Source organism: Mercenaria mercenaria, chromosome 10 (assembly GCF_021730395.1).
Source record: "Mercenaria mercenaria strain notata chromosome 10, MADL_Memer_1, whole genome shotgun sequence".
Lineage (NCBI taxonomy): Eukaryota > Metazoa > Mollusca > Bivalvia > Venerida > Veneridae > Mercenaria > Mercenaria mercenaria.
The window spans coordinates 29772899-29785546 of NC_069370.1; the positions used below are offsets into that span (position 1 = coordinate 29772899).

Sequence of the window (12648 nt, forward strand, 5' to 3'; positions counted from 1 at the left end):
CCCCACCGTGGAGAGCACATAGTTTTTATAGAGCACATAGTTTTTATAGACTTATATCATGGAAAGACTTAAACCTTTAAAAAATTCTTGTCTTTAACCATGAGGCCCAGAGCTTAGATATTTAGTATGTGTTATGCTCTAATGGTTCTCTACCAGGATTGTTCAAATCATGACCCTGGGGGTCAATATAGGCCAAGCCTGGGTGGTCCCTTTTTTTAATCTATAGTCTTATTTGTTTTTGAAGCAGTTGCAAAGAACTTTGGACCACAAGCATAATGTTTGATACAGATTTCAATATTTGTCTTGAATTGTCTTAATCATGACCTACTGACCTACTTTCTTGTTTTTGAAGGTACAGCATAGAAATTTGGACCACCTTTATAACTTTTGATACTGATTTCAATACTCATCTTTAATATTCTTAACCCTGAACTACTGACCTACTTTCTTGTTTTTGAAGCTACAGCAATGAAATTTGGACCACCAGTTTAATTTTTAAACAGATTTCAGTAGTTATCTTCAATAATCTTTACCATGACCTACTCACCTAGATTATGTTAGTGAAGCTTAAGCAAAGACATTTGTTTAAGCAAGCAACTAAACACAGATGAGCGATATAGGGCCATCATGGCCCTCTTGTTTTTGTTAAAATCTCTTTTCAGCAAGATATTGGGCAAATGTAAATAGTGTCAAAGAAGTATAACTCCATAGGGAAAATCAACAGCATTGAAATTTACAGAAATGTATCACTTGGCTGTAAAAAGCTCTTACAGCTCTAGGGAGGTAGCTGGACAAAACCATCCTGGACACAACCCTTCCGCTTATATTTCAGAAAGCTTACAAGACTTGGATAGTACATTTAACAGAATAATCAATATTTCAAAAAATTTATGAAAACGTTTTTCATATTTCAACATATTCAGCAACTATTATTTCACATTAAGTTTCAGTTATTGTGCCCTAACATATTTTAAAGTCAAAAGCAAGGAAAATTCATGAGAGGAATTTGCCATCTAATTCAAAATCAGCTGAAGAGATTTTTTTTTTTTTTGGGGGGGGGGGGGGGGGGGGTCCTGCACTCATCTCAGGATCTCTTTTACTCATTTATTTTTTAGATTTCCCATTAAGACTCTCATTTTTCTGAAAACAGGTCTGTGATGATGATCTAAGTTCATAACTAAATTCAGCAGTGATCATCTAAACAAAGCCAAACACACATATGGCACAAAAATAATGTGCACCATATCATTTCTACCAATAACCAGTTAAACCAGCAATCTGAGTCTACTTCAGATAAACATTTTATGTATAGTTTTAAATACCCGCCAGGGCACTCGTTTGGCCATTTTTGAGGCCGAATATGGGTACCATTCCCCTCCTAAAATAATATGTGTTTTCCCCTTTCTCAGAAGAAAATTCCCCTGATAATAGGTTGTCTGACACAAATAGATATTAACTCTTTCTTTTAATATTATATAGTGCCTCTAAGGAAGATTACTGTTGCAATATAGTCACATCAGTTAGAAATGATTGAAAACAGTATTAATAAGTGTGAAAAGTAGTTACATATACATGGCTTAAACTTCCCCTTTTCGTCCTAAAATGTTGAAAAATTCCCCTTCCTGAGGGTATGGGTACCTGTCCCCAAAAGTTGTCTAGTGCCCTGCCCCCACAAAACTGACATTTATAAGTTTTAACTGGTATTGAATTTCTGATATTATCAAACAAAAGCTGTCTAATGACAATGTGCTCAACTTTTCTCAGCGCTTGACTCTGAATTACTTTGCCAGTAAAAACTTTATCAAACTTTAACAAAAAAAATCTAAGTTAAAAAGAGCATAACTCTGTCAAAATTCAAAGTTAAAAAGGGGCATAACTCTGTCAAATATTCAAATCAGAGTTATGGGGATTGTTTCTCCTGGTAAAGATTTTGATAGTAAATAACTATTCTAAGTTTCAAGTCAAAAGCTTTGATAGTAACAGAGATATTTGACTTTATCAAAAACTTTAACCAAAAAAATCCAAGTTAAAAAGGGGCATAATCTCACAAAAATTCAAATCAAAGTAATGGGGATTGCTTCTCCTGGTGTAGACTTTGATAGTAAATAAATACATGTACTTTAAGTTTCGAGTCAAAAGCTTTAATAGTATTAGAGATACTTGACTTAGTCAAAAACTTTAACTAAAATATTCTAGGGTAAAAAGGGGCATAACTCTGTCAAAATTCAATCAGAGTTAAGGGGATTGTTTCTCCTGGTGTAGACTTTGATAGTAAATAACTATTTTAAGTTTCAAATCAATGGTTTTGACAGTAACAGAGATATTTGACTTTATCAAAAACTTTAACCAACAGCGATGGTGACGCTGACGCTGAAGCCGGGGAGTGCAATACTAGCTCTACTTTTTCCTCGAAAAGTCGAGCTAAAAATTATTGACAGAAAAAAAGAAAGACCTGTTGGATTGGCTTCCCAGACTAAGATAGCCAGTAAAACAAGAATAATTTTTCCTAATTCACTGCTACATTTTGAATTAACAAGAGGGTCAATGATAACAATGATGACCCTGAATCGCTCACCTGAGTAATATGAAACACATGTTTAAAATGGCAAAATGATGCTAAATATTATAAAGTAGGTCAATAGGTCACATACATGGTCACTGAAAGTCAGTTATAAGGTAGGTGTGCACAACTGTACATATTATCCAACATGGCAGGTTTTTTTTCCAGTATTCTGGGAATGGTACCAGTACCCGTGCTATTGGGAAAAATCGCGTTGTTTTTGGCCAAATTGGGAAATGTTTATGAAGCACATTTTATAGTAGTTAATTCAAAATAACAACTGAAAAGGCTCTGAACTCTGTTTAATCATTAATACTGTCATTCAATTACCACTTGACAGAGCAATCTCTCTGTTTTTAGCAGTCTTGAACTTTTCAGTAATATCTCATGTGGGAATGAACGTGTAGATTAACTCATTGTTAATTACAGGGTTTCCACAAAGCAGAGAAAATAAAATTCCCTGACTTTTCCCTGACCAAAGTCCAATTTTCCCTGACCAAAACACTCCGTGTTCACAGAGGTTTAGCTGGCCATAGATTTATAAATATTGGCCTCAATCCTCCATATCAGCTAAATTTTACCACCTTTCTTGTTAAAATGATAACAATGGTGTAAATAAAGTTTGTTCCAGTTAAACAAACCATTCATGAGTGAGTGTATTATTTTAGTGAGATGTAAAAGGCAATAAGAAATGTCCATACTATTCACTGAAAGACTACCTATGACTATGTTTGGGTTTTATTAATGGATAAGTTCAAACGAATGTATGACATTCTGTGAAAATTTGCCCTTATTCATACATGATTTTTATAGAAAATAGCCTTTTTTCACTAAAATTTAATGTTACTGTGGTAGGTCCCTTGCAGACTTAATAACACAGCTTTGACCGTTAAGGAGAAAAGTTGACCTAAACGCAAAACTAAACCAAGAAATCTGATATTTTTCTAAGTCCTATGTTTCCTGCTGTGCAGAGTCAGCTTTTGATGGTGAACAAGTGTTGCAAGTTTTAAAGCTTTGATAGTTAAGGAGAAAAACTGACCTAAACACAAAACTTAACCAAGAAATCTGATTTTCTAAGCCCAAAACGGGCCAAAATTGTTGCAAAAAACATTGTAGTTATGGTACTTGCTGTGCAGAGTCAGCTTTTGATGGCCAATTACTGCTTCAAATTTTTAAAGCAAACGATCGTTAAGGAGAAAAGTTGACCTAAAAGCAAAACTTAACTAAGAAATCTGATATTTTTTAAGTCCAAAAGGGGCCATAATTCTTGCAAAAAGCAGGAGGGAGTTATGTTTCTTGCTGAACAGAGTCAACTATTGATAGTGAACAAGCGTTGCAAGTTTTAAAGCAATAGCTTTGATAGTTTAGGAGAAAAGCTGACCTAAACATAAAATTTAACCAGGCAATGCCGACTTCAACGCTGATGCCGATCAAGTGATGACAATAACTAATCATTTTTTTTTTTTTAAATCAGATGAGCTAAAATTATAATGCAGAGTTTCTATTCCAATTGTAAAGAACTTTCCTCTGCATTCCTCAGTAAAATTTCCATGGAATCATAACTGACAGAAAAGAACAGTAATTGTTATGGCTTTTATGTCAGAACATTTTATGATGAAATAACTTTTCAACTATGCAGGACTACACATTTCATAGCATTTGTAAAACATGACACTGTTCGAAGCTAACAGAAGGGATACAAGCTTGCTTAACAGAATTATGTTTTACAGTCTAATTTTTTCTATTAAAATTCTACACTTGTTTTGTTAAACAGACTTAATGATAGATTGACTATAAGTTTTGGATATGAAATACAGAGTAATTTTATAGCTAGGTTTAGACCAAAATTTAAGGAATTGCCATAACCTTTTATTACATTCTTTCTGCTTTTTTACAAATTGATTCCTTAACCCTCGACTTCTAATTCCAAGTTTCCCTGACTTTTCCCTAACTTTTACCCAAGTTCCAAATTTCCCTGACCAATTACAAAATTCCCTGACTTTTCCCTGACCTTGAAAAAAACAACTGTTCTTCCCTGACTTTTCCCTGACCGTGGGAACCCTGAATTAATGGCAGTTCGCCAGACCCAATAGAGACAGACCTCTCTTCCCCTTTATTGCTTGGCGATAGACCCTCTTTTTCTTGAACATTCTGTTGTTTTGAAAGCATTTCATAGATTCCTTTCTTCTTTTCCGGCTGCCTTAATCTGTTTCGGTAGTATTTGCCACAATTTATCAGTAAAATGGGAATTGATGCAAGTAACAATTGTATCTCCAAATATTCTGACTTGTCCCCAATCCCGCATGCTTTTACAACGGTAGTTTATCTTTTATCGGTACCGCTCATATCAGGAAAAAAAAAAACCTGCATGGTCACAGCCAAGTGACCCATAATCACTAGGGGTCATCACATAATTATAATTAAACAGTCTAGGAAATATAATCTGATAATTTTTTAAGTATTTTTTCATAGTATATAACTCATATAACAAGTGACCCCCAGGGCGGGGCCTCTTTTCACCCTAAGGTCATAATTTGAACAATCTTGTTTGAGAACCACTTGGAAATGCTACATAACAAATATCAAAGGCCAAGGTCTTGAACTTTTCTTTTTTTAGGACCCCCTGGGATGGGCCTCTTTTCATATTTGGGGCAGAATTTGAACAATTTTGGTAGAGAAACACTAGGCAATGAAACATACCAAATATCAAATGCCTGGGCCTTGCAGTTTCAGACAAGAAGATTTTTAAAGTTTTTTCCTATATAAGTCTCAGTAAAACTATGGACCCCTGTGGAGGGGCCTCTTTTTACCCCAGGGTAATAATATGAACAATCTTGGTAGAGGACCACAAGGCAATGCAACATATCAAATATCTTGTGGTTTCAGACGGGAAGATTTTTGAATTTTTTTTTTTACTATATGAACAAGAGCTGTCACTAATGGTGACAAATGCCCCCGCAGCGCCTTGACTTTGACCTGGTGACCCCAAAGTCAATAGGGGTCGTGTACTCAATAAGTACTATTAGCATGTGAAGTTTGAAGGTCCTGGGTGCAGTGGTTCGCGAGTAAAGTGCCTTCATGCAAAAAGTTAACATTGTGACTAACAAACGAACGAACGGACAGTTGAAAACTAATATGCCTCCCTTTGGGGGCATAAAAAGGTCTATGGTAAAACCTGGGACCGCCAGGGAGGGTCCTCCTTTTTTTTTACCCCAGGGGCATAATTTTAACAATCTTAATAGTAGACCATTAGATGATGACACATGCCAAATATCAATGCTCTATGCCTTGCGATTTTGGACAAAAAGATTTTTTAAGTTTTTCCTTTCGTTGCCACGGCAACCAGAGTTCTGTGTGGAATTCAATTCTTCGAAAAATTTTGAAAGGGGGCCACCCAAAGATCATTCCTGTGAAGTTTGGTGTAAATCTGCCCAGTGGTTTTGAAGAAGAAAGTTTTTTTAGAAATTGTTGACGGACAACGGACATCTAGCGGTCACAAAAGCTCACCATGTGCCTTTGGCTCAGGTGAGCTAAAAACAAATGCTATGGTCTAGCTCATGGTCACATAAAACTTCAATACGAAGGAAGACAGACTTGACCAGGTAGAACAATCTATCTTTCACCAGCCGAATGAATGCGGGGAAGGTTCAAACCCACAGCTGTGAGAGATAAGAGATAAGCAAGCAACCTCAACAACCTGGCTTAACTGATGCTATATTATTGTAACAGATGCCTTGAAATAGAGGTATGTTCTTGAAGCTCACGAAGCTTGAAGCAATAACTTATGATATTAAAGGAAGTTATCTTTCACTTGAAATTAACAGAATATAACTGAAGCTGGTTATATTTGGTATGGCCAAGTTAATTTACAGTCTAATTAATGCCCCCTAAAAGGTATGTCACAGTAACTTACCAGTATGTATGGGGTGTCTTCCTGACATTAAAGCACCTCGTGTAGGTGTGCATATTGGAGAAACATAGTAGTTGTTCAGAATAATGCCTCCATATGCCAGGGCATCTATATTTGGTGTTGGAATCTGGTCAGAGCCATGGAAACTCACATCATTCCAACCCTACAAACAGAAACATGTCCTATTCTTAAAGATCGGGTTAGTTTAAGGTAGTGGACCCATAACTGTAATGTTTGAAATATTGGCATTAATTTGATACAATCTTAAAGTTATCATTGTTTCGCACTGTGTTGCAATTTTTAAACAACCTTTACCGTGTTTTTTTTTTTTTCAAAATTTTGTATAATTCATTTATTTCCTCAAGCTGATATAGAGATAAATTTCAAAGTGATAACCACTGTACAAAACGATCGCACAGACTTTATTATACCAATAATTTTGATAAAAGACACCTCAAAGTATTGGTTAACAATTAGAAAACAAAATAAAAATGTTGATTAATTTTTTTCTGGGGAGCCTCAAGTAAAAGGATTTAATCAGACAGAAATTCAGCTCCAACACTGAAAAATTATGGTCGAGTTCTGTGAGAATGTTTTAAGTTTTGCTCTCTACATTAAAAAATAACCATGAGGCAGAAGTAAAATCTACCTACATTTCTTCCACATTATGTACACTAAAGAGTAAAGGCAAAATACAGTCTAACCTGTACTAACGGTCACCTCCGTTCAGCGGCCATTTTATGACGCCCCCGATGGATTTTCCTCTATTTTATCACTTTATTTAGTGGCCACCTGCCGTCTGCGGCCAGCGGCCACCGAAATTGCCTCCCGACCGCCGTATTTGACCCCTTTCAGCGGCCATTTTTCTTCCAAAACCAATTATTTTTAGACAATAATCGCCGAAGATACCCGATTTTGAGAAGCACATGGTTGCTAAGTTTCGCGTGACTTCACCACAAGAACAACAAAATCACATGAGCTTCTCAATTAAAACTGATAACCAAATGTGTAATCCCCTTTTGTTATGATCAAATGGCCAGTAATTATCAGTAATTAGCGTATCACCTCGTGTCAATTTTGTTGTTCACAGTTTGACCTCGGTTAAAGATAATACTCGATAACTAATTTGTAGCATAATATTTGTGATTTTTTTATACTTCTGTCATCAAAATACTATTCAATTTATACGAAATTAATTGTGTTTGAAAAAAAATATAAACCACTCTATCTTTTACGGAACAACGGCAGTCTTAGATTTAGCGTAGATAATAAGCGCGGAGAGTAGCTTCCCTTACCAAAATGGCGAAAATGGTAAACAAACTTGTTTTGAAGTTGGAAAATTGTCTGTAACAATTTTTGCAGTAAAAAAACACGCCGAAGTTTTAGATTGCTAAGAAGACCATTCGTATTGCGAAGGCAAATGCACGTCATTGTATCCTGGTAAAATAATAATGGAAAACCCAAAAAGAAATGGGCCTAAAGGCTATAGACTGGTCAGAAGTCTGAAAAATACATATACTGGCTGCACCTCCGATCAGCGGTCACCTGGCTTAAGCGGCCAAATTGTCTGCTTCCCTTGGCTGGCTGCTTAAGACAGGTTAGACTGTAAAAAGCTTTTACCGCATGTAACTCAGTATTTTCAAAGATGTCTAACCCCGCACCCTTCTGTATAAGAGGTAAAATTCACTTTAAACAGCAAAAAATGACATCAAATGACAAATCTCGGTTTTTTATACATTAAACCAACAGTTTTGCAAAAACAGTTAAACTTACTAGAAAAAAAAGAACAAGAGCTGTCTGTTGACAGCACGTTCGACTATTCGAAGAATTGCGGGAAGTATGGGGTCAAAATATTACCACACATTTTCAGACAAAAGAAAAAAAATAGATAGGGCAAACAAAGTTCCTGTATTTTTTAATTTGGATAAGTCTTGCACTATAATGGCAATGTGTGACCATAATGGTAAGCAAGTGTTCACAATTTTCAAAGACATGTATCAAACAGTTTAGACAAAATATGAAATGGTATGAGAAACTTCACTAATTGTTATGTCAAAAAAGGGTCATAACTGAGCTTAAGTCCTTGTCCTAGTAATGAAGTCATGCCTACAAATGTAAACTATGATGGTAAACAAGTGGTCAAAGTTTAAAAGCCATATGACGAACAGGTTAGGCAAGATATGGACTGGTATGAAAAATTTAACTGATTTCCAAGTCCAAAAAAGGGCCATAATTCAGCCAAAATAGTTGACAGAGTAATGTAATCTTGCCTACAGATGGAAGTCATGATGATATAGAAATATCCAAAGTTTCAAAGCTACATGTCAAATAGTTTTGACAAAACGCTGACCTGTACAAAAACTGAACCAATTTCACAGTCCAAAAAGGGCCATAATTCAGCCAAAATACTTGTCAGAGTTATGTACTCTTGCCTACAGATGATAATCATGTGTTCAAAGTTTCAGAGCTTTACGTCAAACAGTTTTGACAAAACATGGACTTGTACCAAAACTGAACCAATTTCCAAGTCCAAAAAGAGCCATAATTCAGCCAAAATAGTTGCCAGAGTTATGTACTCTTACCTACAGATAGAGACTGTTATAATAAACAAGTGATAAAAGTTTCAAAGCCATAATTATGTCAAACACTTTACATAAAATATGAACTTGTACGAAAAACTTAACCAAGATTTCTAAGTTATAAGGGGCCATAATTAAGCCAAAATCCTGACAGAGTTATGTACTCTTGCCTACAACTGGACATGGTGATGGTAAACAAGTGTTGAAAGTTTCAAAGCTTTATCTCAAAAGACTTTGTCAAAATGACACTGGACTGGTATGAAAAACTTAACCAATTGATGTGAGACGCCGACACTGATTCCGACGCCGTGGTGAGTAGGATAGCTCTAATTATTCTTCTATAGTCGAGCTAAAAATAAAGAAAAAAAGTTTGGTCCTAGCGGTACACTATTATGGGTCCATAACCTTAAATGGTAAAATATCTACTATGTCGGGCTATCTTCTATTTATAACAATAAATACAATTTATGTTTGTTAATATAAACAGCTGACAAATAAAGTGGAATAAATCAATTGTGAAAATTTCTAACTGCACAGTACATTAATACTTAAGTTTTTCAAAATCATGCATTATCATCACAACCAGCTGCAAAAAAATTATCAATGACTACATTAACTTGATTAAATGAGTTCTTCTTCTTGAGATATAATCAGACAAACATCTTGTAATCATACAAACTTATGGTCTACTCTGGTGCAATTACTGAACCATGGGGCTTTAGAATGAAGATGTCTTAACAAATTATCTTTTCATTAATGTTGTTAAAAGATTTGTGTATTTGTAACTTGTGTATTACAAGTCAAGTGATGTTTGTTCACAATAAAAAACTTTACGAAAAATTTCTAAGTTGAAACAGAGCACTAACTTTGTAAAAATACAAAGTAATGGAACTTGTGCAGTGCATGTCAGATCATCATAGTGAACAGGTGTATGAAGTTTCAATCCTTTCCCGTTACTGGATACTGAAATACCTGCCTACATACAAAACTTAACCAGATCTTGACACCAATACAGACAAATGGGTGAGTGCAATAATTAGGTCTACTTATTTGCTAAAAACTGTATAAACAGGATGGGGCATTGTAGGTGAAAGTATGCTGTTTGCTATTTGAATTTTAAGCATTTAAACCATGTTTTACCAGATCATCTGCCACAATAACAACAATGTTGGGTCTCTGGGCTGACAAGCATTCTGTAAACTGTGCTACCAAACAGAACAATGCCAAACTTCCACCAAGACTCTGTGTAACTATTCGCCTCATTGATGTTTGCTAGTTGTCACCATTAGACCTGTAAGGAAAAAGAAATCGTCTTTTGCGACTGGTGTTTCAAAAGTAATGATACAAAATTTAATGTTAACAAGAGCTCGTAGAACACGAAATGCCTCCCTTGAACTTGGCCAAGGACTTATTGGCAAACACATTTTGTTCAAGTTTGGTGAAAATCAGAATATAAATGGTCGACTTGCACGGACAGGAGTATAAAAGGACAATTTTCGGAAATTCAAGTGCCATAATTCCAAAATGCCTCGGCCGATTTGGCTAGTTGGCGAACTTGGCTGAGGACTTATTGTCAAACACATTTGTTCAAGTCTGGTGAAGATCGGATGAGAAATGTTTGACATACAGTGCTGACAAGAATAAAAGGGCCGATTTTCAGTAATTCAAGCGCCATAATTCCGAAGTGCCTGGGCCTATTTGGCTAGTTATCAAACTTGGCTGAGGTCTTATGGTCAAACACATTTTGTTCAAGTTTGGTGAAGATCAGAATCTGATGAGAAATGTTTGACTTAGAGTGCGGACCAGAGTAAAATGCTGATTTTCGGAAATTTAAGGGCCATAATTCTGAAGTGCTCCAAGGCTGATTTGGCTAGTTATCAAACTTGGTCGAGGTCTTATGGTCAAAGACAAACATATTTTGTTCAAGTTTGGTGAAGATTGGATGAGAAATGTTCGATTTAGAGTGTGGACAAGATTTGTGACAGACACACAGTGACAGACACATGGACAGAAGTAAATCAATATGTCTCCCACACCACTGTGTGGTGGGAGACATGTATAATTATGGGTCGTTTACTGGTCATTAGTAAACTCCGAATAAAATGTGATCTTAGACCAAAGCATTCTCTAGTGATTTGGCAAAAAAGGTTGTACTGTTCTAGGTCACTGTGACCTTGATCTTTGACCTACTGACCTCAAAATCAATTAATGTCATCTGCTGGTCATGATCAACCTCCCCAAGTTTCATGATCTTAGGCCCAATATTTCTCAATTTATCATCTGGAAAATGGTTAAACTGTTCCGGGTCACTGTAACCTTGACCTTTGACCTAAACATCAATAGGGGTCATCTGCTGGTCATTATCAACACCCCTATAGAATTTCATGATCATACATCCAAGTGTTTTCAAGTAATCGTCCAGAAACAGTTTAATTGTTACAGGTCACAGTGACCTTGACCTTTCTCCTCTGACCTACTGACCTCAATAGGGTTCATCTGCTGGTCATGACCAACATCCCTATCAACTTTCATGATCCTAGGCCCAAGCGTTCTTGAATTATCATCCGGAAACTGTTTAACTGTTCCAGGTCATTGTGACCTTGAACTTTGATCTACTGACCTCAAAATCTATAGGGGTCATCTGCTGGTCATGACCAACCTCCCAATCAATTTTCATAATCCTAGGCCCAAGCGTTCTTGAGTTATCATCCAGAAACTGTTTCACTGTTCCGGGTCACTGTGACCTTTACTTTGACCTACTGACCTCAAAATCAATAGGGGTCATCTGTTAATCATGACCTATCTCCCTATCAATGTTCATGATCCCAGGCCCAAGCATATTAGTTATCATCCAGAAACGGATTGGTCTACGGACAGACAGGCCAACCGACCAACATCTGCAAAACCACAGACGCTTGGTTAGAGGTTACTTAAACCTCTGAATGGTCAAAATCACGATTAAATATTCGACTAAGCATGCATATAGACCGAAAAGTAAGTATGTTAGAAGTGTAGCATAAATTCGATTTCTAAAACATTATAAAGTCTATAAACTTTGTACCTAGATAAATAAGAAATACCTTTGCTTCAATTCTGCAAGGTTAAAATAAAATACAATCCATTATTATCCACGAAAAAATATTTCCCGCCAAATATTTTCATTGTAATTTTGATTTATTTTCACCATAATTGTGTATTTTCGATATGTATTCTTATAAATTTTAAATGTCTCTTCTGAAAATAGAAGGATTATAGACATTAATTTTGTAGTTTCTCTGGATGGGATAGAGAAAAGGTAACTTTCGTTCAAAAAATGACTCTGATATGCAAATCATATATATGTTTAAATCTGGAATACCCTCGGTTATTACCGTGCCATTATTAAAAGTTTTCAATGGACTGGATACTGGATTAACTAATCAGATAATTAATAACAAATAAGGTAATAAATAACTTTTAATTGCTGCCATAAAGCGCATAAATTTATGATTATTCTTTACACTCAATGTGAAAATTTCAGTCATTTTTGTCACAAAGTTGTTAAAAACCATCAGATCAAAATTCAAATCTGAAGCAACTTCTGAGCTATACGTTATTTC

At 35.7% G+C, this 12648-nt stretch overlaps 1 protein-coding gene across 10 annotated transcripts in view; it reads right to left on the reverse strand.

Annotated features, from left to right (window-relative positions):
* The window catches only part of LOC123559558 (arylsulfatase B-like), a 62437-nt gene that overhangs the window by 37349 nt on the left and 12440 nt on the right, over positions 1-12648 (reverse strand). For all 10 annotated transcript variants that reach the window (XM_053552573.1, XM_053552576.1, XM_053552570.1 and 7 more), the window contains 2 exons: positions 10190-10340; positions 6474-6633 (listed from right to left, as the gene is read on the reverse strand). In XM_053552573.1, coding sequence (XP_053408548.1) covers positions 6474-6633; positions 10190-10312 — 283 coding nt within the window. In that variant the 5' untranslated portion in view covers positions 10313-10340. The remainder of the gene's footprint in view (positions 1-6473; positions 6634-10189; positions 10341-12648) is intronic.